Source organism: Lontra canadensis, unplaced genomic scaffold, assembly GCF_010015895.1.
Source record: "Lontra canadensis isolate GAN:19392208 unplaced genomic scaffold, GSC_riverotter_1.0 scaffold74, whole genome shotgun sequence".
Taxonomy (NCBI): domain Eukaryota; kingdom Metazoa; phylum Chordata; class Mammalia; order Carnivora; family Mustelidae; genus Lontra; species Lontra canadensis.
The window spans coordinates 2,140,626-2,166,879 of record NW_022631068.1 but is presented as its reverse complement, the minus strand read 5'-3'; the positions used below and the strand labels follow the sequence as shown (position 1 = coordinate 2,166,879).

The 26,254-nt window shown below is 50.6% G+C and overlaps 1 protein-coding gene across 5 annotated transcripts in view; it reads left to right on the top strand.

Moving 5' to 3' along the window:
- Positions 1-26,254, top strand: part of ABCC8 (ATP binding cassette subfamily C member 8) — a 73,272-nt gene that overhangs the window by 16,562 nt on the left and 30,456 nt on the right. For all 5 annotated transcript variants that reach the window (XM_032881138.1, XM_032881142.1, XM_032881141.1 and 2 more), the window contains 10 exons: positions 4,088-4,252; positions 7,290-7,445; positions 11,968-12,102; positions 12,477-12,639; positions 21,386-21,426; positions 22,575-22,720; positions 24,388-24,493; positions 24,666-24,782; positions 25,171-25,246; positions 25,966-26,071. In XM_032881138.1, coding sequence (XP_032737029.1) covers positions 4,088-4,252; positions 7,290-7,445; positions 11,968-12,102; positions 12,477-12,639; positions 21,386-21,426; positions 22,575-22,720; positions 24,388-24,493; positions 24,666-24,782; positions 25,171-25,246; positions 25,966-26,071 — 1,211 coding nt within the window. The remainder of the gene's footprint in view (positions 1-4,087; positions 4,253-7,289; positions 7,446-11,967; positions 12,103-12,476; positions 12,640-21,385; positions 21,427-22,574; positions 22,721-24,387; positions 24,494-24,665; positions 24,783-25,170; positions 25,247-25,965; positions 26,072-26,254) is intronic.

Sequence of the window (26,254 nt, the reverse complement as noted above, 5' to 3'; positions counted from 1 at the left end):
GCTGGGTTCATAGAGAACGTCCAGACCCTGCTCAAGGCTGTCAGCTGAGCAGAGAAAGAGCAGTACGGGTTTGGTCTGAGTGCCAAAGCTTCCAAAAGCCTAACTTCAGAGGGGAAACGTGCGTGGGTTCATGAGTGTATATGTGTTCGTTCTGAATGAGTTCTCCCGGGAACTGTTTGTAATTCGGTGTATATGTCCTTCTATTTGTCCTGTGTCTCTCGGTATCTTTTTCCGTGTGTGTCTGTGTCTTCATTTGGATACACGTATTTGTAGCTATCACTGTGGGTGACTCTGTGAATTAATATGTCTTTCTGTGACTTCGTGATGTAGTGTGTGGGTTGGTCTCTTCATGACAGGGCCCACACAGCTGCTCTGGCCTGGCATGCCTCCCGTCATCTCACGAGCCCGCCTCAGCCCCCAGGACTCATTTTAGACATCTCCTTTTCCAAGGAAGACTCCTTCTGGTTGGAGTAGATGCCCCTCCTTTGTGCTCCCATAACACCCCGGGCTTGCTCCATCGAACACCCCTTGTCTCTTTCCCAACTCGACCTGAATCCCCTAAGACAGGAACCGCATTACTGGACCTCCTTGTGCCCAGAACCCAGTTCCATGCCTGACACACAGGGGGCACAGGAGACATAATTCTTCAGGGAATCATACAGAAGTTATCACCTACTGTGTGTGTATGCTTACTAGATATTTTTATCTCCATTGTTAACACCGAATTCTCACAATAATCCTCTGGGTAGAAACCTTTCATGGCCTCATTTTACAGTGAGGAAACTGAGGCTCAGGGAGATTGAGGTACTTACATAAGGACACCGTGGCTAATATAGAATGAGTCAGGACTCAAACTCAGATATAGTTAACCTCTAAGTCCAGGCTCGAAACCACCTTGTTAAATGGTTGTGAATGGAAGGGTGGGTCTGTTGGTCCATGAATGGTCAAAGGAAGGAAGTCATTGTCAAACGGTTGTCATTGTTTTTTTCCCAGGGCCTTCCAGGGCAGAGACCTATGTGTAATGAACCTGGCTCCTGCCCAAGTAAGAAGCAAAAGCCCACATATTCCCTGTCCACTAAGCTCTAGAGAACAAGGAAAGGGGCCCTTTCCAGTCATACCTCTGGCCAGGCAAGGACAGTGAGAGTCAGAACAGTAGAGTCACAAGTCCTAGGTTCTAGTCCTACCTGTGCAATGAACCGGCTTAATTATGAAATGGGGAATTGTATAACTTATAAAGTAGATGAGAGAGGAAGATCATATGCATTGATTAATTTAACGTATGTATTCAACACTACTTAGGAAACCCCCGGAAACAAACACAGTTTCTTCCCTGAGAGCTTGTGAAAGTGTGAGACTGGGGCATCTGATCTTCTGAAGCATTTAACTACCTCCAGATGTCCAGTTGTAGGTCCTCTGCCTTTTCTCTCCAGCCTTCAAGGTGTTGGGCAATGTCTGTGCCTTCATACCCATTTAAAGCTTCCCAGGGCCCGCCTTCCTTGGGCAAGAACCCAGGTCTCTTTGGCTAGTCTTGTACCCACTATTTTTCTTTTTTTTAAAGATTTTATTTTTTTATTTGACAGAGAGACAGCAAGATCAGGAACATAAGAGGGGGAGTGGGAGAGGGAAAGCAGGCTTCCCACCATGCAGGGAGCCTCATGTGGGGCTCGATCCCAGGACCCTAGGATCATGACCTGAGCCAAAGGCAGAGGCTTAACCATCGGAGTCACCAGGCACCCCACCCACTTCTTAATAAAAACTTAGCTATTCTGGGCTCCATCTCCTTTAAGCTGTCTCTTTGAAGAAAGGTCCAATAACATTTTAATGACTTAGACCTGCAGGGAGATTTTCATCTTAAGAGGCCACAAGAAGTTGATCCAAAGAAATACAGTTTCTGACCCAATGGTGTGTGTGTTGTCAGGGGAAGGGGTCAAGGTTTTTCCTTTAAAGCTGCAAAAAAGGAATTATTTGCTTTGCTAAAAATATACAAATAATGAGTGTATTTAACAAATACCGCCATACTCTAATCAACGTCTGTCTTCAGGTGACTTTTTGAGTCCTCATTCTCCAGCCCATGTGTTTTCTGATCATTGTGAGACAGCACGTGCATGGCATTCCATGCTGCTTTGTGGCAGTCACTGTTCCCATGAGCATCAGAAAATACCCAGCCATGCCCTATGGGTGTGCATGGCATTGACTTCTCACCTTTCCCCCTGCTGTACCCCAGATATAGAACACCTTCATTTCCTGATGCTAAATGGTTTCCTTTAGGGCAAGCTCCCATGAGGGGCTTTGTTGCCTTAACATGATGGACTCTATTCTGCAGAGCTGGGTGTCTGTGGAAGATGGTAGAACCGAAGACTCCCAAAGTGTGTTAAATAGGACCAGGTCTTCCCAAGGCCATGTGCCTTCCTCTTTGACCCGGAATCAGCCACGTGGCCATGGGTCTGTCCCCTATGATCTTATAGCTGACAACAGGAGACTCGAGGTAAAGAGGCCAGGTGAGGCTTAGGTAGTGAATCTAGGGATGTTTTTGACATCACATAGGTTCGTGTTCATATTCATGTGTTCTGCCTTATCAGCATGTGACCTCGAGCCAGCCACGTCATCATGCTGAAACTCCATTTCCTTGTACATAAAATTAGGCCCATAATGGTATTCTCATTGGTGTATTGTAAGGATGGAGTTCTGCACCTGAGAAATACTGTGTCCTGTCCCTTGCTTCCCTGTAAGGTCAGGTCTCAACCTCCGCAGCCTAATTTTAAGGTCCATTTGGCTGCTTCCAATCCACCACACACACACACACACACACACACACACACACACACACACACACACCCCCCACCTCCTCCTCCCTTCTCCCTTTGCCTTTTCTCTGGTCTTTGGCAAATGAGCCAGAGTCAGGGACTTCAGGCCTTGGTGGGCCTTCCTCTAGGAGGCTTTAATGGTCCCTCTGTGTCTGCTTCCTGCTGTCCCCAAAAGGAAAAGTCTCTTGTCTCACAGAGCCAGGGAGAGGTATTTGTAAGTTCCAGGAAACAGTGAGTGCTGGTTGAGCAGACCCAGTTGAACCGAGAATCAAGGTCTTTACTACCATCCAAAAGGCCTGTGTCCACAATCCAGGAATTTCTGACTCTATGAAAGACTCCTCTTGGCCTTCTGACCCCTTGGGCCTGATCCTGGCCAGAGACGTGCCCTCAGACTCCTTCTCATCACTTTGTTCCCACCACCCTTCACCCTGCTGCAGCTCCCACACCCCACAAATAGCTTTCAGAGTTCAGGGCAGAGTCTCAGGAAGGGGAGAGTGCTGTCTTCATGGAAACATGCATGTGGTTCTGCTGGGGAGCAAAGGACTTAATCAGGATCAAAGTTTTCCTGGGAGCTGTTGATGCTGAATTTGGAAACAGACATGCTGTTGTTTTCTGGTATCTTTAGCAACAGAGTCAAAACGTTTGGGTTTCTTCCCAGTGCTTATCATCTGAGATCTTGTTGGAGGTGTAGCAAGAGGACAATTTAAAAGGAGGTCCTGGGAGCCCAGAAGGCTGAGGGGGCTTCTGAAATCTCAATCCATCATAGGTGAGGAGTTTCCACCTTGCCTGGGAGCACTAAATTTTCCCCACTGGCCTTTTCTCTCCAGAAATTTCTATAGACCTGGCTGTTGGTGAGTGTAGGACAAGACCTCAGCTCATTCTGGATTTTTCTGTAAAAGAGAGCACACATTGTGGGATTTGTTTGAGCAGTCCTGGTTTTGGCTGCTCTGTGAGTCACTCTGTTTATTCTCATTCCATTCAGAGTGAGCTCCTCTGGGCCTGGTGGCCACACAGCTGAAAGTCATATTTATGGACACGAGGATAGAACTGTGCCACACTCTGTTCCCCTAGGTAGGATGATGAAGAGGGTGTAGGCAACCCTCCCTGTGGCTAGAAGGATATTTAGCTGGATTTATCAGTCTGATTTAGCCCTTATACACAGCTGCACAGGCTTTGCAAGCACGGAGGGTCCTGCAGTAATGGCCACTGTGGCACAGTAGCGGGTATTAACGGCGACCGTTTTTCTGACGGTGACAGCCATCTCCAAATTCTCTTTCCAACAGATACAATTTCTCGGGGTTTACTTTGTCTCATCCCAAGAGTTCCTTGCTAATGCCTACGTCCTAGCCGTGCTTCTGTTCCTCGCCCTCCTACTCCAAAGGACATTTCTGCAAGCATCCTACTATGTCGCCATTGAAACTGGAATTAACTTGAGAGGAGCAATACAGGTACTTGGCTAATGATGTTTTCACTCCGCAGTAAAAGCCACATTATTCATCCTCTCAGGCACTCGAGAATGATTCTGCGGTGAGTTAATTTTTTGTTGTTGCCCTTCAGCAGTGCTTCGAAACAATAACTGTTGACAAAGCTGCATAGGAGAGTGGAAAGTGCCTTGGGCTGGACTCAGCAAGTGTAGGAGGTCCAGTGCTGGTTCTGCCTGGCACTGGGTCCACGATGTCACCGGCTTGGCCTTGAGTGAGACAAACATCCCTGAGGGGCCATCTCACTCTTTCCTGCTGAAGGCACATGCAGACTCAGAGTCCTCCAGATTCTGTTCCAGGGGTCTGTCACCGTCTTCTTTGGTTGCAATAAATAAATAAATAAATAAGAAATGAGTTTGACGTACTAGAGCTAGATAGCCTCGAATATTGATTTGAGCTCTTAAATCTTGGGTCCTAACCAGAGAGATTTTTCTGGCCTGGTAAGTCTCTTGGGTCTAGGTCCTTGCTCCTGCTCCCTGTGGCTTCCTTCTCAGACTGGGTTGAGAGGATGATCAAAATCAGGAGGAACTCAGGGCACTTTTAAGCAAGGCGGTGATAAGAGTTGTCTAAGCTCTAGTGTTTTCTTTAGAATTTTGGTTCTGCTGTTAGGATGAGGACACCCTGTGTGACAGTGGTTTAAATAGCATAAAAGGTTTTTCACACTGAGTCAGGGCTGGCGTGGCAGCAACATGTTCATTAGAGACCTTGGCTCATTCTGGAACGTTTCTTTAACGTGACTTTTGTCTTATGCTGAAGGTAACTATTGGCGTTCTCACTATTGGGCCTATACTTAAACTAGCAAGAGAAGAAAGATGGGGCAACAGGAGGGGACGCTGCCTTCTTTTAAAATCATAACAGAGACATTGTGTATATTCTCTCCCAACCCACAGATGAGAAATTGACCACAGGGCCACAGCTAGAGAGGCTAGAAAGTGTGGTCTTTATTCTTGACAACCATGTACGTCCTGCTAGAAAATCTTGGGAAAAGGAGAGAATGGATCCTGGGGGACAACTAGTTGATTCCACCATACCCAGAAAATCTCATGAAGTCAATAGAACACTCAGAAGTTGTGACTACACCCAAAGACACCTCATACTTCAGGAAAGAAATGTTCCTCAGAATTATTAACACCAGCTGATCCTTTGGGAACCAGGATCAGAGGCTTTAAAGAAAAGGGACTGAGAGGAGAAGGGATGGGCTGGGCTGGGTCCAAACTCTGGTTATCTTACTATAGACCTTGTGAATGGCAAATTGTGTAGTGCACAGCCTGTGCAGCTGCACATGGCCACACTGCCCATCTCCAGTGGTTTTCCCTGAGAAAACAGTCATTTCTTCAGGGATGTCATCATGTGAGAATGGGGGCAAGAGCCCAGGAAATCTAAGACCCTCTGAGATTCACAGGGGCTCAGAGCTAGGAGGAACCAAGTTATTCCTCAGTTCAGAAAACCTCTCTGAAAGGTTTTCTGTCCAGCTTCTGCACAGACCCTTCCATTGACTGGCAGGCACATACCACCATAGACGACAGTGAGTTTGATAGTCAAACAGTTTGCAATTAAGTCTTTCTCTTGTATGTCATAAATTTTACTCTGCCCCAGTATTTTCCAATTATATTAAAAGAGCCAAAAATGGGTTTTAAATGTATTAGCATGTAATTGTTTTTATCAAACTGTCTAAATCCAGGAGAGCTAAATTCATATGCTGCGAAAAGAAAATGCTGGCATTGATTATGGAAACAAATTAGAAAAACAAACCTTTTTTTCAGAAATTTACATAAAATTATAGATGAGAGTCCGTATCTTCATGAGTTTGAGAATAACCACAGTTTTTACATGAACGTTATTAAGCAAAATTCTTGTAATAGATATATAATTTTTTACATACACCAGATATTAGTAAGATGCATATTTCTGTATATCCTGGTCTTTACTGACTAAGGCTTTCTTTGATAGAATACTCTATGTTCCTACTTCACTAAAACTAGATTTATTACTATTCTTTCAAGACTGATTTCATATAACCTGGGCTGTACATAGATCTGTCAAAAAATGTCACTGCCACTATCTTAAATTTTACCCATGGTGTATATAAACTCCCCAAAAGACATAGAATAGACTCATGCTTTAAGCAAATCTGACCCTCAAAAAAGCCTGGGTTTCACAAAAGATGAATTAAAAGAGCTGGGAATCCACCTTATAATGAATGTACAATAGAATCTCATTTAAGAGCAGGCATCCCCAGGGCACTGAAGATAGGAATGCGTTTTTCCTTGTTTAAGAGCACACAACCTGAAAATCGCCCTCTTTCTAGGAGGCATGATCACTGTGCACAAAGAGCTTTTAAGTTCAGAGCTTCCCCACTACCATGGCTGCTCCCATCCTCCCTGGAGAGACAGAAAAAGGTGCTCAGGGTAGCTGGACTGCCGATGGTGGGGGCGCTGATCAACACTTGGATGTCTTGTCTCACTTAAGATCTTCCCAGGCTGACCGCCTGTTTTGTTTCAAGGCTCAATTAAGACAGGACTTGGCCTTGGAGCATACCCCTCCCCCGGTTGAAGACAGCCACATTAATACAGACAACTGCCCCACTCTATCATTTTTATGGCTCTGAAGCGTGTTCTCCACTGGCCTCTGGCAAATCAAGAATACAGCTGGACATGAAGATCTGCTTTTAAGATTTAAGAGCTAATTAAGTCCTGTTCCCAAGGGTGAGGTCTTGCTTTGCCGGGGAAGTAGCTGGCCATGCTGGCATGGATTCCTCCTTTGAATGCTGCCCTTCTGACTTGCTTGATCTATAATCAAAGCCCTTTACCTCTCTGAGCCTTAGTTACCTCATGTGTGAAATTGGAATATCAATTTTCCAACTGGTACCCACTAACAGAGCTGCTCTGGGGCTCCATGGGGAGATGTGCAAGAAGGTACTGGTACATTGTAGACACATGGCATCTGGGAGAGGGATTAGGGTGACGATGATGACAGATGTGGAGCACTCCACTCTCGTTTCCAGACCAAGATTTACAACAAAATTATGCACCTGTCCACCTCCAACCTGTCCATGGGGGAAATGACAGCCGCGCAGATCTGCAATCTGGTTGCCATCGACACCAACCAGCTCATGTGGTTTTTCTTCTTGTGCCCAAACCTCTGGGCTATGCCAGTACAGGTAAGGGATGTGTGTCTGCAGTGACGGGTGAAGGGTGAAGGGCACAAAATTGGAATCTTCTGGTACATGCCCAGTGACAAGGAGCTCGCCATCTTCCATTCTATGTTGGCCTGCACCTTCCGCCCCCTGGAGTCTCCATGGGCTGTACCCCTGGCTCCCTATACTGTCTCACACTCGGCGAATGATCTAGCCATCCCTCTGTCATTAAGGCTTTAAAAAAATTGTAGAATAATCCTATGTGGAACACTTTTGCAGACCTTAAAAGTTATGTTGCAGCAATTACATTATAATTACATCAAAAAACATTCCTGATGTATATTTAAGCCAAAAATTTACAGAATAGTATATGCAGTGAGCTTCACACTGGATTGGAATGTATGTATATATACATATTTGCACAGACACACACAGAAGGGAGAACTAGAAGGCCACATGGTGGGATTATGGTAATTTTTATTTTATTTGTGCATTTCTAAATTATCCAATAAGAGTGTATTATTTTTGAAAATCAAAACCATGATTATTTCTAAAGCTGGACAACCTTTGGGCCTGGCTCTGAAGGAGGTGTGTTCTCCCTCAGTGATCATAGGCGAATCCTCAGCATGTCTTACCTGCCCCCTGGCCTGGTCTCTCATCTGGAGCTTCTACCATAGAACCCAAGCTTCCCTCTGGTGCTCAGACCAGAAGTGCAAATCCCAGAGGGCCTGCAGGCTCCATAGAGACTGCCTCATGGAGAGGATGGTGTCTGGACTATGGTGAAACAGGTTGACTCACATACTTACCCTGCCTGAGCCTCAGTTTCCTCATCTATGAAATGGACATTATTCCTACCCTTTAGAGTTGCTATGAGGATTCAGTTAGGTGATCTAAGTAAAGCACCAAGCAGAGCATCTGGCACAGAGTGGTCACTAAGTAAATATCAGATCCCTCAAAATTGCACACTTTGGTGTGAGTGAGGACTTTATTGGTCCAGAATCTATTGTTCCTTGGGGTGCAAATTCCATAAGCCTTCATCTCAACTGATTTTTATTGGACTTTCTTACCTATAAAGCTTATATTTGAAAGACATTAAAGGAAAATAGAAGGAGAGGCTTGCACAGGGAGTCGGGTAGGCATCTTGATGGGGAGATAGGGCAGGGAATCTGATGGTCCTTTTTATGGGGACAGCCCTCTATGCCATCCCCATTACCACTTAACCATGCCTTCACCCTTGCCCACCCCCCTTCTCTGCCAGGTGGATCAGTGACTACAGAAGCTACAGAAGGGCCTAGAGAGCCTCATCTAATATAGTTACTGGCCTTTTGTCCACAAGAACACTTTCTGTTGTGTCCCCTTAAACCAAATCCTTTGAAGGGGCTTGTCCACCAAACCCACTGTATTGTCATCATTACTATTACTTACAATGTTTATAGCACACACATCATTGCTAGCAATACTAACTAATACTAATAACCCTTGCCCCAGCCTCTCTCTTACACAGTTAACCCTCCCAACATCGGGACATGGTAGTTTTATCTCTATGAATCACTTACCTTTGCTTATTTGTCATGAAGTAGCACTTGGTTTTCCATTTTTAATTCCTTTTTTTTTCTTTTCAAGATTTTATTTACTTATTTATTTGACATAGAGAGATCCCAAGTAGGCAGAGAGGCAGGCAGAGAGGGAAGGGGAAGCAGGCTCCCCGCTGAGCAGAGAGCCCGATGCGGGGCTCAATCCCAGGACCCCGAGATCATGACCTGAGCTGAAGGCAGAGGCTTAACCCTCTGAGCCACCCAGGTGCCCCCATTTTTAATTCCTTAAAGGCTGTACCTTTGCCACTGAGCAGAGATTTCAGCAGCCCTCAAGACCAGTGTTTCCACCCAGAGTTGACACAGTGCCTTCGACCTGGTCAGGATGCTCTGCGCAGCCTGGCTGCCCACAGGTCACCTGGCTTGTCAGCATACCAAAACCAGCTCAGGAGCCCCACAGCTTTATCCCCAAGGCCCTCCTTGATTTCTAATTTTTTCTTTTTGTCACACATGCTTTTTTAAATTAAGATATAATCCACCCATTTAGAGTGTGTAATTCAGTGGGTTTTAGTGCATTTGGACCTGTACAAACATCGTCACAATTTTTGAACATTTCCATCACCCCAGAAGGAAACCATGCCCCTGGCACTCACTCTTCATCCCCTCCCACAGACATAGGCAACCTCTGATCTTCACATACTTCTGAAAAAGCTAATGAAACCTTCTCGGAAAAACCAATGTGCATTTGCACACTTTGCCTACAATTTCAGGTGCTTTGCTGGCCACTTAAAGCTTATGAACACGATGTTAAGGAATTCGGGAAGAGTGGGGACTTCTTTGAGTCCTCATCCCGCGTGCGCTCGGGGCCTGGGGAGGTTGGACCACACAGTGAGCCCGTAGAACACTAGTCCCAGGTATCTCCTTTCTGTGGTTCCCTAGTGACAGAGTTCCCACAAGGCCTATTTATTTGTTTGTAAGAAGAGGCTTGCCACCTGGTCTTGATCTCTAACCACATGCCAGGTATCATTCTAGGTATATATATTCATTTAATTTTCACTGCAGTCCTGCTAAGTGGAATTAAAATCCCCATTTTAGGGGCACCTGGGTCACATAGTCATTTGAGCCTTTGGTTTGGGTCATGGTCCCAGGGTCCTGGAGTTGAGTCCCATGTCGGGCTTCCCACTCGGTGAGGAGTCTGCTTCTCCCACTGCCCCTCACCCCCCAACTCATATCCACTCTCTCCTAAAGCACACACACACACACACACCATTTTAAGGTTGAAGAAGCTGAAACTCAGAAAGGTTAAGTAACTTGCCTGAGGTTGCACAGCTAAGTTTCAGGACTACATTCAAACTCAGTCCTACAGACTCCAGGGCCTATGATCTCCCCACTACTAGATCACTTTCTTAACTTGCAAATAGGGCTACAATAGTCCTTGTTTCCCCTCTCTTGCTTTGCATACTCAGAATCACTGATTTCTGGTCTATTCTTCCAGGGGGGGGTCCCCGCAGAACCCTGCAAAATAGAGGAGTGGACAGAAGAATTTGCGGAGCATGACAAGGGGCGGGTGGAGGGTGAGGAGGAGCCTGGAAGAAGCAGCAGCTGTGGCTCCAGGTCCTGTTCCAGCAGCGACTGGCACTTGGAGGTGTGGGGGTTCGGGCACCAACCCCCAGCAGGTGCCGCAGTGGTGACTCTGGGAGTCCCCTTGGTGTCTGGCCCTATAAGCTGCTGAGTGATGCCCCGATTGCCTCCACGTGAGGACAGCTGATGAAGAGACTGGATGCCAGGGATAATTTGGGGGTAGGGTGATGCGAGCAGAGCTGGGCAGGAGTGGGGGTTCTTTATTTCCTAATGTGCTCCTCTGCACCCCTGTGCCAGCATTTAACCTCAGTGAAATCCCAGGAGGGAGGGGGGTGAAGGGGTCACTCACCAGCCCCTAAGATCCCGCTAACACAAGAGGCATTCTGTGATTCACAAAAATTACAGAGCCGCCCACCCGCTCCTCTGTCCTTGAGGTAGTGCGAGGAGCTCACTGCCAATTTTGTGTAAGGCTCAGGGAGTGCAAGGCCAACCCAGGCAGACTTTTTTCCCCCCAATTAAGGAAGACAGCACATCTGTTCCTTTAGAATAAGCCTGAATTTAGAGCTATCTGCCTTTGAAGGCAACCTGAGAAATTGTCATCGCGATGCTTCAGGGGCTGGCAAGGGTAATTTACACTTCTCATCAATATTCAAAAGCAGGCGGTCGTTTGCATAAAGCTAGAAACAGAAGAATTTTTTTCTCAGAGAATTCTTGCCAGATCCACTAAAAATGTGGAGACACCAGCTTTCTTGTACATATGTGGATCTATATTACAGATTATGGAGTGAATCTGCCTCTAAGAATTATAAAAACCTCTATTTAAATCCAAAGACCACTCACTTTATAGCATGTCACAAATTTAAGAGATCATTTTCATTTTCTTATATACGTAATAACTAGCTTAATAGAAGACAGTGCGTCTCTTATTTTTAAAAGGATGCCAGGAGCCTGAGAGTGAAAGTTGAACGGCCGGCCCCCCGGACTGGTTTTGTCCGGCACAGACGCAGCAGCACCCCTGTGCTCATATGTCACTTTCCTCCCCACGGGAGGGACTGTCAGCATCGCCATCAAGCAAACAGAACAAAAGGTGCTGTTACAGCCATTGTGCAAGCTCAGCTCTGAGACTCCCATCTGGAAGGTAGATTTGGAGAGAGTTACTGCCTTAGCCGGCTGGCAGATCAACACAGTCAGCAATCAGCGGCCCCTCCCCCGCCCGAAAGCACAGCTTGCACGAGACCCCATTGTGCTAATACCTTTTTCTGAAATTGCTTTGTCACACCTCCTCCTCTGGCCCCCTGGGGACAGCTGGGAAACTTGGACACCAAGGCATGCCCCTCCCTAGGGGACTGGGGAAGGGGGCATTTTGACAACACCCCCTCCCCCAGGGTAGCCATTGGGTCAGAGGAAACTTACCCCCATGACCCTTCCCTCAGATCATCGTGGGTGTGATTCTCCTCTACTACATCCTTGGCGTCAGTGCCTTAATTGGGGCGGCTGTCATCATCCTACTGGCCCCCGTGCAGTACTTTGTGGCCACCAAGCTCTCCCAGGCCCAGCGGAGCACACTGGTGAGTGAGCATCCCGGGTGTGCTCATGCCCCCTTTCCCCATCCTCTCCCCATGCGGCTGCTTGCTCCCTCTCCCTGTAGGTCAGCGAGGCTCCTCTCTCTTCCCCCAGATGCCACCAAACAGGCACACGCAGGTGCACTCACACGCCCACGCATGCACGCGTGCACCCACACTCTCGTGGACACAAAGCAGATTACTTCATGGGCCAGGCCTCAGTTTCTTTGTCTGTGGAATGGGATGAATGGAGAAGGCAGGGGGTGTGCCCGTGGGCGCAGGAGCTGGGCACTGTCTGTGAAGCGGTGAGGGCATTCGCTTGGCTCCTTCCTCTTGGGCGGGATGGGGGCACTCCTTTCTGACTTGGCGGCCCCTGACAGGAGTATTCTAATGAGAGGCTGAAGCAGACCAACGAGATGCTCCGTGGCATCAAGCTGCTCAAGCTGTACGCCTGGGAGAATATCTTCCATGCCCGCGTGGAGATGACCCGCAAGAAGGAGATGACGAGCCTCAGAGCCTTCGCTGTGTACACCTCCATTTCCAGTGAGTGCCCCCGACCGGCCAGCCCCACGCTCTGCTGCTTATGTGCTGGGACACAGGGTCAGTGCTTGAGGTGGGAGGAGAGGCGGCAGAGGCAAGGGACCTGGGCATCACCCAACCCAGGGGAGCCTCAAACCCTCTCTTGGAGCCGAGCCCCGAGAAGTCACAGTGTCCTCAGTCACTTACCCAGCAAATGTATATCAATAGGCTCCTGAGCCCACGGCACTGTCCTGGCCCTCAAGACACAGCATGACAAAGACAAGGGAGGTCTTTTATACTCCATTGAACTGGTATCTTATTGGGAGGCAGCAGTAAATGAATAAACAGCAACAGCTTTGAATTCTCCCAGGTATGAGGACTTGCTGCCCTGGGGCAGCTACAAGGAAGCTTCCATCTACCCGGGGTATGTTCTTAAGGAACAGAAGTTCAAACTTGAGGCACTCACAGATGTAGGGACTGATTAAGTAGTTAGGAAACCCCAAGCCCAGAATATATGTGTGTGTGTGTGTGTGTGTGTGTGTGTGTGTGTACAGGAAAAAAGACCAAAACTGGGAAAATTCCTACCGTCCTGGCAGACACACATATTACAACTACTTTCCAAAGAACATGGGGCTCTGCCAGGGAAAAATGTACCACCCAAGTAAGAGCCATCGCATGCAAAACGATAGAATTATTCCTTCAACACCTGGAAACGATAGGACAGTCTGAAAGAGATAATAAAATAAGCATGTTCAAAATAATTGAAAAGCCAAAGGAAGGTGTGAAACCCACAGGGTAAAACAGAAAAATATCAGGGGGAAGAGAGTCAAAAGGACTTGTGGAAATTACAAATTTAGTTATCAAAATTAATTTGGTGGGTGGGGTCAGGCCAGGGCTCATGGCGGTCAGGTGACCCATGGGATCCTGGCCCGAGTTGATCTTATGGTTGGTCTAGTGGCATTCCGCAACCCACCTTGTTATGCTTGCTGCCCAAGTGCATGGTTGGGATGGAGATAGTGGCTGGCCGACATCACACTGGTTCCCTGGCCTGTCCAGTTTCAGAGCCAGTGTGGCAGGAAGGGCCAAGGAGAGGCCCCCCAGAGAGGAAAAAAACCCCACAAAAAACAAAAAGGAAACAAAAATGACCTAAGTGTAAAGCTTAAATGATTTAACATACCTGAAGAGAACGTTTGTGAGTTAAAAGCTAGATCTGTGGAAGTTCCATAGAATGTGAGAGATGTAAGGAAAGTGCTTTCTGCCAGTTAAGAGAACCAGTTTACAGATGTGAAATGGGGGGGGCGGGGGTCAGTAGGGTGTCTTCCTGAGGCCACTCCTGAGGTTAATGGCATGGCTCAGGCTATATCCTCTGGAGCCTCGTGCTATTTTCCACCAATGGCTGGGCACCCATGTGGCGTGAGGAAAACTTTGACACTCTGGGGCACCATTTTCAGATGATTTTCTCTGAGTAGGAAGGAAACCAAGAATGGGTTTTGACGGGACTGGAAATGAGGGAGAAAGTTAGGAGGGACCCACTCGGCTGACCACCGCCCCAGCTGAAGTGGGTTCTTTTAGTGTGTCATGGAAGAAACACCGCTGTGGGGTTCACTGGGAGGGTGCCCTGGGCTTGCCTCCCAGATAGGGTCATGGAGAATGAGATGGCGGCTCAGGTCGTCTATGTGTTCCTGGTGTTCATATTATCTTAAGAGAGGGTCTGGTGGGGCCAGGGGGCCAACATCTGAGCTGAAGTGTCTCCCAGGGCAGGGCTTACACTGAGCACCCCAAGCATCCCACCTCGCAGTGTCCATCCAGATCATGGTGTCCTGTGGCCAGACCGGCTGCCATCCATGGCACCAGTCATGGAGCCTTTATGTAGAGAGTCCTGCTAGGGCCTGCTTTTCTCAGAATGGAGTGGTGAACGTCGCAGGCAGCTGCGGCTTCCTGGATTCCACACCAAGACACTCCAGGTTCCTGGTGTCTCCCCTTGGCCCTCAGCCCTGCCCATGCGGTGTCCGGGGCCTCTAAGCACCCTCATCTTCAATTCTGTGGAGAACTCCACAGGACTGATAGGAGAAATTGGAAAGGAACATGTGGGGAGCTCAGAGAAACCAGTGCCTGCAGCCCCAGGCCCTCTCACTCTCCTCTCTGCCAGCTCTGCCTGCCTCCAGGCCTGGTTGTGGTAACAGTAACCCCACACCGCGTATAACCCAGTGAGGACACCTGGCTTCCAGACATCTCTTCAGTGGGAACAGCTGCTGAGGTGAAGGAGGGTTTCCCCCCGCAGCCAGATGAACTCCTCTCCCAGCAACAGCATAACAGGGTGGGGTAGGCAAGCTTCCCACTGCTGCAATGGGAGATAAGGAAGGGAAGCAGCAAGGAAACTGGGGGCACTAGGCCCACCATATTCCTTGCAGCTAAGTAGAGGCAGCCACAGGTCATATAGATGGGGGCAGCTCATAGCTACTTTGCTCCTGGGAGAGGTATGCTCACTTCCTGCATCGCAAACCACAGCCTGGGGTGTACTGTGTATAAACAACATCGTGTGATGCCTAGGTTCCCAGGCTAGCCCACTGAGGCCTATCTAGTAGGTGTTCTTTGTCTCTTGGAGCTCCCAGAAGATAGGCCAGGGCTTTGTAAAGGTCCTGGGGCCGGGAGGATGTGGGGAAAGGAGATGTCTGGTTGTCAGGGACTGAGATGACCGTGTTAGGAGTGAGGGGCTCTGGAGCCAAACACCGGTCTGTCCAGGGCTCAGCGAACTAGAAGGATAAACAGAGCATTCCAGGCTGGTTCTTGGAAGAGGGCAGTGGGAGGGAAAGGGAAGTGCCCTCTGGGAGGCCGTTGAAAGCTAAGTGCTGTTTACTCGTGTTTGCCCTTCCCGGGATGAGTCTATTCATCAGCTGTGGGAGGGGGGAAGCCGGGCGGGAGGGGCATCTCCTGGCTGCAGGTATAAGCTGTGAGTGTGTTTTCTCTTCTTTCCTCCTGCACTTCCTGCCTTCTGCTCCCTGTCACCAGGGATCAGGACACAGGTCATTAAGCTTGAGGTAATGGGGCATCTTCCATTCTCTTTTTCCTGGCGCCAGTTATGAGGTCCTGGCACCACAGAAGAGTCCCAGAGTCCCTCTTCCTGACAGGGTCCATCCTAGTGCCTCTGCTGGGCTTTCAGCTGGTCCTTGTGTGCCGGGCAGTCAGACGGCTGGGCAGACTAGGGCACCTCGGGTGCTCTGTTGGATGCTCTCGCCGTCAGAGCCCTGAGCTGGTGCAGGGCAGTGCAGGGCGGGGCAGGGGGCTGAGAAGGAAATGGGTACAGTTTCCCTACCATCTAAATCCAGAATTGAAGAAAAAGAGATGCGGGTCACTCAGTAGGGGTCGAATGAGCCCCGCCCCAGGTGCCCAACCCTGTGCTAAGCCCTGGGAAGGGTACAAGAGACAATAAGTGGTGCTCCCTGTTTTCCAGGAGCTTCTGCTCTGCTGAGAAGTCAGAGCTGCCGTGTGTTAGACAGTGTGGTATGGAGCATGGCACAGCGTGGGCCAGATCTGGGCTGGCTGCCTGGCAAGCGTAATGGCACTCAGTCCTCACCGCAGCCTCGTGAGCTATGTGACTCTACCGTCCCTGTGTGCTGAGGCTCAGGGAGGTGAAATGACGGGCCCAGGTCCTCAGCCAGTAAATGGCAGAGAACAGAGAAGAAAGAAGCCCCTGTGGGCTGGGAGCTCACCAGGGCTTCATGTAAGAAGTGGCTTGAGCTGTACCTCGTAGGGTGGGCAGGATTTCAATGAGCAGAAAATAAAGTGGGGAGAAGCTGGAGGCAGGGCTGGGGCCACTCCCCCAAGAAGTTGGTTCCTTATTTCCCCACAGAAGCAGGTGACTCTAGGTGTCCAGCCCCACCATGTATTGGAAGACAGGCTTTGCAGGAGTGACAAAGGGGTCCTAGGTCCCACCTGCAGACCCACAGACATGCTGCCGGTTCATGGTGTCCTTCATTCAGCACCCATCCCAGAGCCTTCTCTCTGCCAGACTCTACCAGGGCCTTGTGCATTAACGAGGGGCCAAGCACGATCCTCTGCCTCACAGTCGAGAGAGACCGTGCCATGAACAGTGACCATGAACGAGGCCAGAGCCAGGGGCTCAGTTCCAGATGCCCTGCTTTCTCTTTTGTGGTACTTACCTGACACTGGCCTCATTTGTTTCTCTCATCACTTATCTGATAAATATTTACTGAGCGCCCATGACAGGCCAGGACCTGTGCCAGGCACAGGGGATGTGGTGCTGAGAAGAAACTGTGGTCCTGCCTGTGGGTTCTTCAGAGTCTCATGGGGAAGCCAGATGTGCAACTGTTGTGAGTGCGAGGAACAGTGGATGTATTCTAGTTGTCCATAGTGTTCTACCCAACCTAGTCTCTGTGGGTCGTGGGTGCCAAGGAAACCTTGTCAGAGGTGCCCAAAGGTTGACTCGAGTTTAGCCAGATGAAAGGAAGAATGTTCCAGACACAAAGGCCTAGAGGTAGAAGGATGATGGTGTGCTCAAGACTGGAACATAATTCGGTGAAGAGAGGGTACTAAGACCAGATCGTGCAGGAGAGCCACGGAAAGAGCGTAGTAAAGGACAGGTGTGTTTGCCATCTCTTCAAGTGTTCTGTGGTCAGGGGTCTTTGGTCTTCCCAGCTGGTCTGAACCACCACAGCCAGGGGGGCCATCCTTGTCCTAAAAACCAAAAGACAAACCCCCAAGCCCAACTGTGCCACAGGATGGTGCTGGCGAATGCCTTTCTCAGGCCACCAGCACCTACCGGGCCCTGGCTGTTCTTGGTGAGTTTTACCCTTGTAGTTCTCTGTGGAGGCCCTGCCTCAGAGAGGGCAGTGTGGTAGGACAAGGTGACCTCCAGACCAGGTCCCGCTTCCTTCTCCAGTTTCTGTGAATTCCTTCTGCAAAGTCTGCTTTTCCTCCCACGGGCCAGAGCAGCCACAGTGTGCGGCTGCTGCCTACCCTGGCCTGCTGGGAAGAGAGGGGGCTGAGGGAGAGCCAGGCAGGTGCGTCTGGGAAGGGGCAGGATCAGAGTACCTGCTGGCCCTCTTGCCGTGCTGCCTCCCCTGCCAGCAGCACATCCCCGCCCTCCACCTCTGCCCAGGCTGGCTGGATGCGAAAGAGCCCTGTGCAGTCAGGATACCTATCCCCCTCCAGCAGGTGTGCCTGCTGTTAGGCCCAGCCCGCAGCCCTCGGCCCCTCTCCCGCCCTCCCCCGAGACAACCATGAAACCAGCCAGAGGCACGGATGGCTGGCTGTGCCTCCTGGACACATGGCCTCTGAAATATTTATCAGTGCGGTGGAAATGAAAAGCTCCTGGTCCTGCGGTGCCCGCTGGGGTGCCCACAAGGCCAGGCAGCCTTCCTGGAGCAAAGCTGGAGGGGGCAGGAGGGAGCTGCCAATTGGAGAGCCCTGCTTTTTGGTTTGGGTTGATTCGTTGTCTGCTTTGTTTTTGGAGGAGGGGGATATGCAAAGTGGACACAACTGTTCGTTACTATGCCCCCAGGACCCAACGTAACACCCGGGGCAGAGAAGATCCTCAACAAGTCATTTTTGAAAGAATACTTCTTAAAGAGTATTTGGAGAGGAGGTTGTTAAAACAGCAAGGACCCAGATGTCTACACCGTTAGAGAAAGGCTTTCACTTCCAAAGGTGGCATGGCAGGCCTGCCTACGTGCGGTTACACTTTACCGAAATGGTACCCCACTCACACAGGATTTTCTAATCTGTTTTCACATAGAACTTTTTTCACATTACTTCTTGCTCCTTAGCATTTAGGATTTGAGCACTATCATGTTCTCCCCCGACCCCCGTTCCTACCTCCCCAGATCAAATCAAAATGAGTCAACCCACCCCATGCCAAAGTTGGAGAGAACTCAATTCTTGGCCATAGTTCCCACCAACCTCAATGTCTTACGGGGCGTTATGGGGTTCAGGAAAACAGAGGCTCAGCCTTGGGTCTTCAACTCCTGACATCTGGGACACCCCGCTCCCTTCCCCCATCCTCACCAGGATACTGGAATGTCTGCTGAACTCAGAGACCCGCCAGAGCCTGCAGCGCCCCCTCATTCCAGCCATGTGCACCCCAGGGCCCAGCGGGGTGGTCTTCAGAGAGGCCTTGACAACACCAGCAGCTGGTGATTCTCTTCCACCAACCCCCGCCCTGAACGGGACCCAGAGTTCGCAGCACAAAGGCTGTCCTTCCAGGAGAGGGTGAGGGACATGGAAAATTACACTGTCATTGGCTAACGTCTCCATACAACAACAGAACCAGGCAGAAATTAATTATATCATATACATTCTCCACACTGCTGCATCAGCGTTGGAAAACTCATTTTCGAATTTATTTATAGCTTGTCTCATTCCTCAAAGGGGTTCAGAATAAGGAACAAAATCAGAAAAAAATAAATTAAAAAAAATTTCACGCATAGAGAAAACACACAGCAGAACAAAATATCAATTATCACACATTTCTGACTGCAAAATCTCCCCTAGAGTTGATGTACCACATTTACTAAAACAGCCACTTGGCATTGAATGTTGTCAGTTTCCTTCGTCTCGGGCAGTTTACTGCTGTGCTAGTGGTTTTGTTCTGCTGTGACAGATAGCGCTGCTGCTAACGCCATCTTGCTGCGGGCTTTGCACTTCGCCTGAGTGAGGATTCAAGAGAAACTCCCACGAGAGAGATTACAGGATCAGAAGGTCTCAAGTTCGGTGTGTCTCTAGCTAACAGAGCACCAGATTGCTTTCTCAGCAGAGTTGTACCAATTTGCCACCTAACTTCTGGTCTGTTTTTGAGCGGGGAGTTGAGCCCCAGATGTGTGGGAGGGCGTCTCGGGGTGGCACTCCCCAATGGGGATGGGAAGGAGAGAAATAGACGACGGAGGCCCCTGCCTGGAAGGAGCTTTCTGGAATAACTGGCCCTGGAGGGGATGCGCATGGCTACCACAATGTTTAGAACCATACGGTCGGTGACGGTCAAGGGCCCAGGCCTGCTGGGGTCCTCCTGTCCCTCCCTCTCTCTAGCCCACGATGGCTCTGCTATGTCCTGTGTCCCCAATCTGGGTCCCTTATGCTGTAGGAAAACTGATAATGTTCGTACTGCCTCATGCCAGAGACCCTGAGGGAGGGCTATAGCATTGTGGAGGGTACCCTGAGACCATAGCGCCTCCTTCAGGGAGGGCAGTTAAAGGTCAGGTATGATATCGGTGTCGATAAAAAGCCTTGTGCTCAGAGAGATTCGCAGTACCTCCCAAGGGCACCGGCTGGATCTCCTCCTCCCAGAGACTGGGAACTCTCTGATAGCTGGGACTGCTTCCCTCATCAGATTAGTAAGACCCCCAAATGTGGGCCCAATATGTTTCCTGTCTGCAGGGGAGCCCCCAGAGGCATGTTCCCTGTCTCCCCATCATAACAGGGGCTTCCTGAGCACATAGTTCTGTCCCCTTCCTCAGACAAGGACCCCCCACCACGGGCAGAGGCCATGTTCTTGCCCTCACTTGGGCTCCCACATCTCCAGAATACACTGTGTATGGACTAGCTGGTATGGGATTCTTGGAATAAGTAGACAGTTCGGCTTCTCGGAATGGTGTTGGCCATCTGTAATTCGTGAGTGTCCCTGGAGACTTCACCATTCATTATACAGGGGCCATGTGCCCAGGCTGATCCCCGGGCTCCTGGCTTCTTCTGCGTTAATTTGGCTAATTATACAAACAGATTCATTTCTAGGCTGGTCTGGAAGAGACTCCTGGAAGCAAGGAGAGGAGATGGGAAGATGGCAGGTAGAATAGGCATCTCTTCCTCCAGGGGGGCTGCTTTCTGGAAGTTTAGGCCTGGGGTCAGGGCTCTCTCCAGCCTCTCACGCCTTGGGCCAGAGGAGCACGCCCCGTGGGGCAGAGCTAAACTGAGGTGTGATGTTCAGGCAGCCCCCGGGCTCGCAGAGCCTATACCCTGCATTATCCCCTCTTACCTTGGAGGAAGCCAGAGTGTGTGAACAAGGACGTACAAGTTAACAAAAATCAGGTGAAGAAACTGAAGCACAGGAAAGGTCAGTGACCTGCCCGAGGTCAGGGACTCCACCCTTCTATGACTTAAGTCCAGCTCTCTTTGCTCTCTGGGCTCCCTATGAAGGGTCCAAGGGCCACACTTGAAACAGAATAAGGAGGGGACCCTTATTGCAGCAAACCAGCTGCCCCCCACCTGGGCCTGGCCGCTAAGCCTTAGAGCCAAGAGAGACCCCTTTTAAGCTGTCCTCAGTTACTCATACCTCAGTGTGGGGGAGGTTGAAATCCTTCCTAAGAGCCTTGAGAAGTTAGGAATCCTCTAAGCCTCAGGAGAACCTGGTTTGGAGGGATACAGGGACCCAAAGCAGAAGAAGGGGTAACAACTTAGCACCCCCAGAAACATGGCTGCTGACCTCACGGAAGCCCAGAAACGGTCAGCTCTCCAGTCCCTTCTCTCACCACTGTGCACAGGGCATCCTTCACACTGGTCACCGGGGAACAGGATAGAAGCATTTAAGCTTTTGTCTAGAGGCGGGGTCTCAGACACAGGGGACAGGAGTCGGAGGGAAGCAGGGTAAGGGGCCAGAGGGGCCCCACGGCTAGCATTCTGCCGCTCCCCTGCCCAGCTCCGCCCTACCGGCTGGAGAAAGGACCCCCTACGCCAGCACTGCCTCCCTCCAGGCCACCCTGGGCAGCTTCATTTTTAGTGATCTCATCCCTCCCACTAATCTTCCCTTGTGCTTCCTCCACAGTTTTCATGAACACGGCCATCCCCATCGCAGCTGTCCTCATCGTAAGTGGATCCCGGCTTTGTCTCCGGCTGGGGTGGGTGGCGGAGCATGTCTATAGTGAGACGCCGCCCAGGGTTTGGTCTTTCTGCCCAAGGACTTTGGATGATGCTCTCAGCAGTGGGACTGAAAATAGGGCAAGAGGTTGAACGTCTGTATATGGAGCAGATCCGTCCCCGACTCCAGGCCCTCCGGGCCCAGACGACCAGTGGCTTACTTAGGCTTTAAGAAATCTCGCTGTCTTTTAAAAAGAGCTATCAAGCTCTTAAATTATAAAAGTAAGACATGTTTATTGCAGAAAAGCTGGGAAATTCAGAAAGGAAAGGATGAAAAGAATTTAAATCACCCATAATCCCACTGGCAACATCTTTAATGTGTTTCTTTCCAGTCTCTTTTTAAGGCACATAATATGACATTTTTACAAAAATAGGATTGTGCCATACATGCAGTTTTGTAACCTGCTTTTTGAAATTTAAGAACATGGCATGAACCATTCTCCGTGTCATTAATATTACAGTGGAGTGATTTGATCTCAAGCGGTGTGGGAGCCCAGCAGTGGGGGCCCGAAGTGTGCCCCTCCAGAAAGGCCCAGACCCCCACCACCCAGGGCTCCCATCCGGCTTCTGTAACGGCCAGAGTTCTTTAAAAAGATGCATTTGTTTCCCCTCGGGGCCGGTGTCCCTGAGCTGTGGTGAGTTCACAGCCTGTCAGGGACACTTGGGAATTCACTTTTGACATGATTTATTGGGCTGGTCCTGGCCTGGCTCCTTGGGGAACTCTGGGTAATAGATGCTGCGAGCCAGCCAGGTAGCCAGGGGCAGGCACAGAGAGGAGGTGGTTTGGGAATGATCGTGAGGACATTTTCCCTGACTGAGGACCGCTGTCCGAGGGGGCAGAGCTGACCTAACCCTAGGGCTCCTCTCTGGTCATCCTGACAAGGATGGGGCAGGACAGGGGGAAGTAGCCTTGACCCGCCCAGCTTAAATTCCTAAACTTGCTGGAGACATTTCCGGGAGCTGACTGAAGATGATGAAGGGGTCTCGAACTGAAATTTCTCCTTGGGCCCTCTGTTCCAGCCCAAGGGCTGAGCGTTGCCTGTGTGGGAGAGGCCCAGGCTCTGAGTGATGCATCTCACATGTGCCTCTGTCCACAGACCTTCGTGGGCCATGTCAGCTTCTTCAAAGGGGCCGACTTCTCACCCTCGGTGGCCTTCGCCTCCCTCTCGCTGTTCCACATCCTGGTCACCCCACTCTTCCTGTTGTCCAGCGTGGTCCGGTCCACAGTCAAAGCTCTCGTCAGGTGAGAGGAGGGTCCAGCAAGGACACTGGACAGGCAGCTCGTGAGGTGGCCCCAGGGCTTGCACCTGTGACCACGACAACTACAGCTGTTTGGTCCAAGACATGTTTCCCCATTGACCTGGGCCTCACAGAAGGAGGTCATAGTTGGCCAGAGTGACTTAGCCCTGTGTGGCTTCCCTCCACGCCATCCCTGAGAAGGAATCAGGTAGCTGGTTTATATACCTCCAAGGAGAGGGAACTCAATGGCACTGGCAAGATAACTCCATAAAAAAAAGAAGAGAAAAAATGCAATGTTGAGGCAAAACTTGTATCTCCTCCTAAATTCTATCAGTAGGTGGGTCCACCCTCCAGAGCCCCCCAGAATGAGCACTCTGCCTCCCTGCATGGTATCCACTGAATCTTTGTCTTCCTCAGGCTGAACATCCCCTCCTCTTTCCACGGGTCCCAGAGCCTTCCCGACCCTGGTCAGTAAAGCAGCTTTCCCCTAAGTGCCTGCATGTCCCGTCCCTCATTAGCCTGCCGCTCCGGGAGGCTCCTACTGCTGGGCTCTCCCAGCGGCATCACCCTCTTGGGAATGAAAGCCTGAGGGTGAGGGGCTGAGGTTTTGGCTGGGGAGTTCCATACCTGGAGTGTGAAGAACTCCCAGAACCTCTGAAATAGCTCCTGGAAGGCCAGGGCTTGGCGTGCCTCTGGGGAGAGCCGGCTGTGCCATCACCCATTGCCGGTGGGACCAGACAGTAACAAACATGCTCTGTACCTGAGCCCCTTCAGCCTTGAGGAAAGTGACCTCCCCTGATGCATGAGACCCTAGTAGGTCCTATGCAAGCTGGCAGAGAGATGGCTGTTGGAACCAAGTCGCCGATGGAAGAAGCAACTCACACGAGGAAGCTCTGGCCAGCGTTCAAGGATAGAAGGGGGCATAACTCAGCAGAACTGTGGTCAAAGGAGTATATAACTAGGGAAAGCCAAAGATTAGTTCCCATTTCCAGGCTTGTCTGGGCTGATTCAGTTTAATTGGCCTTGGCATTGTGCCATCTAATGACCACCCCTCCTCTTCAGCCCAGCCCAGCTCTGTGATTCTGTATAGAAACCATGGTTTCAAGGACACTGCCCATGTCAGAAATCCCTTGTGCTGACCCAGAAGCATTTCCATAGGCAGACAGTCCTAATCTCTCTGACCCCAGGCTATCTGAGGCCTTCTCCTTGAGTTGGGCATAATGACAGCGGGATTTAATTATATGCTTATAAAGCATTTAATGCAGTATCTGGCATATAGCACGTGCTCAATAAACACTGGCTATTGTTAATAACCAATCCCAATCCTAACCAACCCTAACAATGACCAACCTTAACTCCAACAGTAACTGATAAAGCCCAACACCAATGAACCAGCTTTAACATTTAACTAACATTGAAACTAACCAAGCTCACCCCAACCCAGACCCTAACCCAGTCCCCCATATTGGTCAACACTAAGAAATCCAGGTAACACCGACTGCCCACCACAGATCCCCACTAGTCTGGCCCCTTCCAGTATGGGCTTTGCAGGGACAGGACCATAGGACCTGGAACTTTCTCAGAGCTTCTCTCTCAGGCCGTGCCCTCCTCCCTCTCCCCTCCCCTCTGCCCCCGGCAAGGGTGAGGGGTGTCTATGTGCTTCCTCTGCAGTGTGCAAAAGCTGAGCGAGTTCCTGTCCAGTGCAGAGATCCATGAGGAGCAGTGTGCTCCCCGCGAGCCTGCGCCCCAGGGCCAAGCCAGCAAGTACCAGGCAGTGGTGAGTGCCTGGCTTCCCCCACCCCCTGCCCCAGTCACTCTCAATGTTTTTCTCTAGTGCCTGTACCTTGTGCCCTGCCATGTCCTATTTCTGCCTTTCCTCATTGGAACGGGGACTCCCTTCCCTGCACAATTCCCAGACGTACGGGACCTTACCTCCTGACCATTCCCAGCCCCTTAAGGTTGTGAACCGCAAGCATCCGAACCGGGAGGACTGTCGGAACTTCACGGCCCCACTGCAGAGGCTGACCCCCAGTGCAGATGGCGATGCTGACAACTGGTGTGTCCAGGTGAGTCCTGGACCCTGCACCCCCATGCCTGGCTCCCCAGCATCGTCTCCAGGAGGGAACTCAGCATCAGAGACCTATGTGCTGAGTCCCCTGCCCTGGAGGTCACCCTGCATGCTGGGAGGGTTCACAGAGGTCCCAAAACCAGGGACAACTCCTCCTTCTCTGTTGAATGGGGGAACGCGTAACTCTCCTGTTGGAGAAGGTGCCTCGGGCCGGGGTCAGCATGAGAAGGCCATTCTCTCTCTCTCCCCTGCCCTAGAAGTGATCCAGGGCCTGAAATCAGTGTTTTTTGGCTTTTGTTGGGAGGCGGGGAGGCAGGAGACCATTCACACTGAGAGCCCAGCTGCCCTTCTGTTCTCTTTCGGGCGGTGGGGTACCACCAATAAAGATCATCGGAGGCTTCTTCACGTGGACCCCTGATGGAATCCCCACGCTGTCCAACATTACCATCCGCATCCCCCGAGGTATGGCCTAGCTCACCTCTCCAGCATGGTCTGCGGGTGTCCCCTCAGAGGCATAGTGGAAGGGTCCCCTCCCCATGTCTACTGAATGAAGTGGGGAGAAAAAGAAAAACCAGCATGTATTGAGTACCTGCTCAGTGCTCACTCTTGGTGGGTACTCTGGGGTATGAACACTAGAGAGCGGTGGGCCGAGTCCTCCAGAAGTCCACGGGCTGGTGGGAGTGCAGCAGCAAGGACAGGACTAGACAGCAGGGCCTTGATGTCCATCCATCTGCGGCAGACTTGCGAGTGTTTCACAAAAAGAAGAGCGGTCCCGAGGAGCCAGGGAAGGCACTATGGAAGGGCTGGGGTTTCTGGGAATGAGCAGGATCCCTGGCATCCCTGGTGGGTCATGAGGCATGGTGGGCATCCTGGCAGAGGCAGTAGCATGAGCAAAGCATGGAGGTGGGATGGGATGTGAGATGGGAGCCAGAGTGGCCTCTGTTGGGACCAGGAGGAGATGGGTTTGCCCTGGGGAACACTAGAAAGAAGAAGCAGGTGCTTAGGAAGGAGCAGGGGATCACTGGTAGAGGAAGGACCTGGGAAGGTCTCCAGAAAGAAGGGCTCACAGGAGGAGAGCAAACGTGGGTCCCAGGATTGGGTATATCTGCCTGTCTGTCTGGGTGGTAATTGTTCAGACTCCCTCCTGCTCCAGTCCCATCTGCTGCCCGCCCTCCCTGCAGGCCAGCTGACCATGATCGTGGGGCAGGTGGGCTGTGGCAAGTCCTCGCTCCTCCTCGCCACCCTAGGGGAGATGCAGAAGATCTCAGGGGCTGTCTTCTGGAACAGGTACTAAATGCATCCTCTGGGCTCAGTTAGTGGGGAGAGCAGACGATGGGCAGGAGGGCAGCCTTTCTTTCAACTGTCCTCAGGGGAAGGCATATCATGCACTTATTGGGTACTCCACCAGTGCTGTTCGTTGTTATTCTCATCATCATCATTAGTACTTACTAAACCCTTACTGTGTGCCAA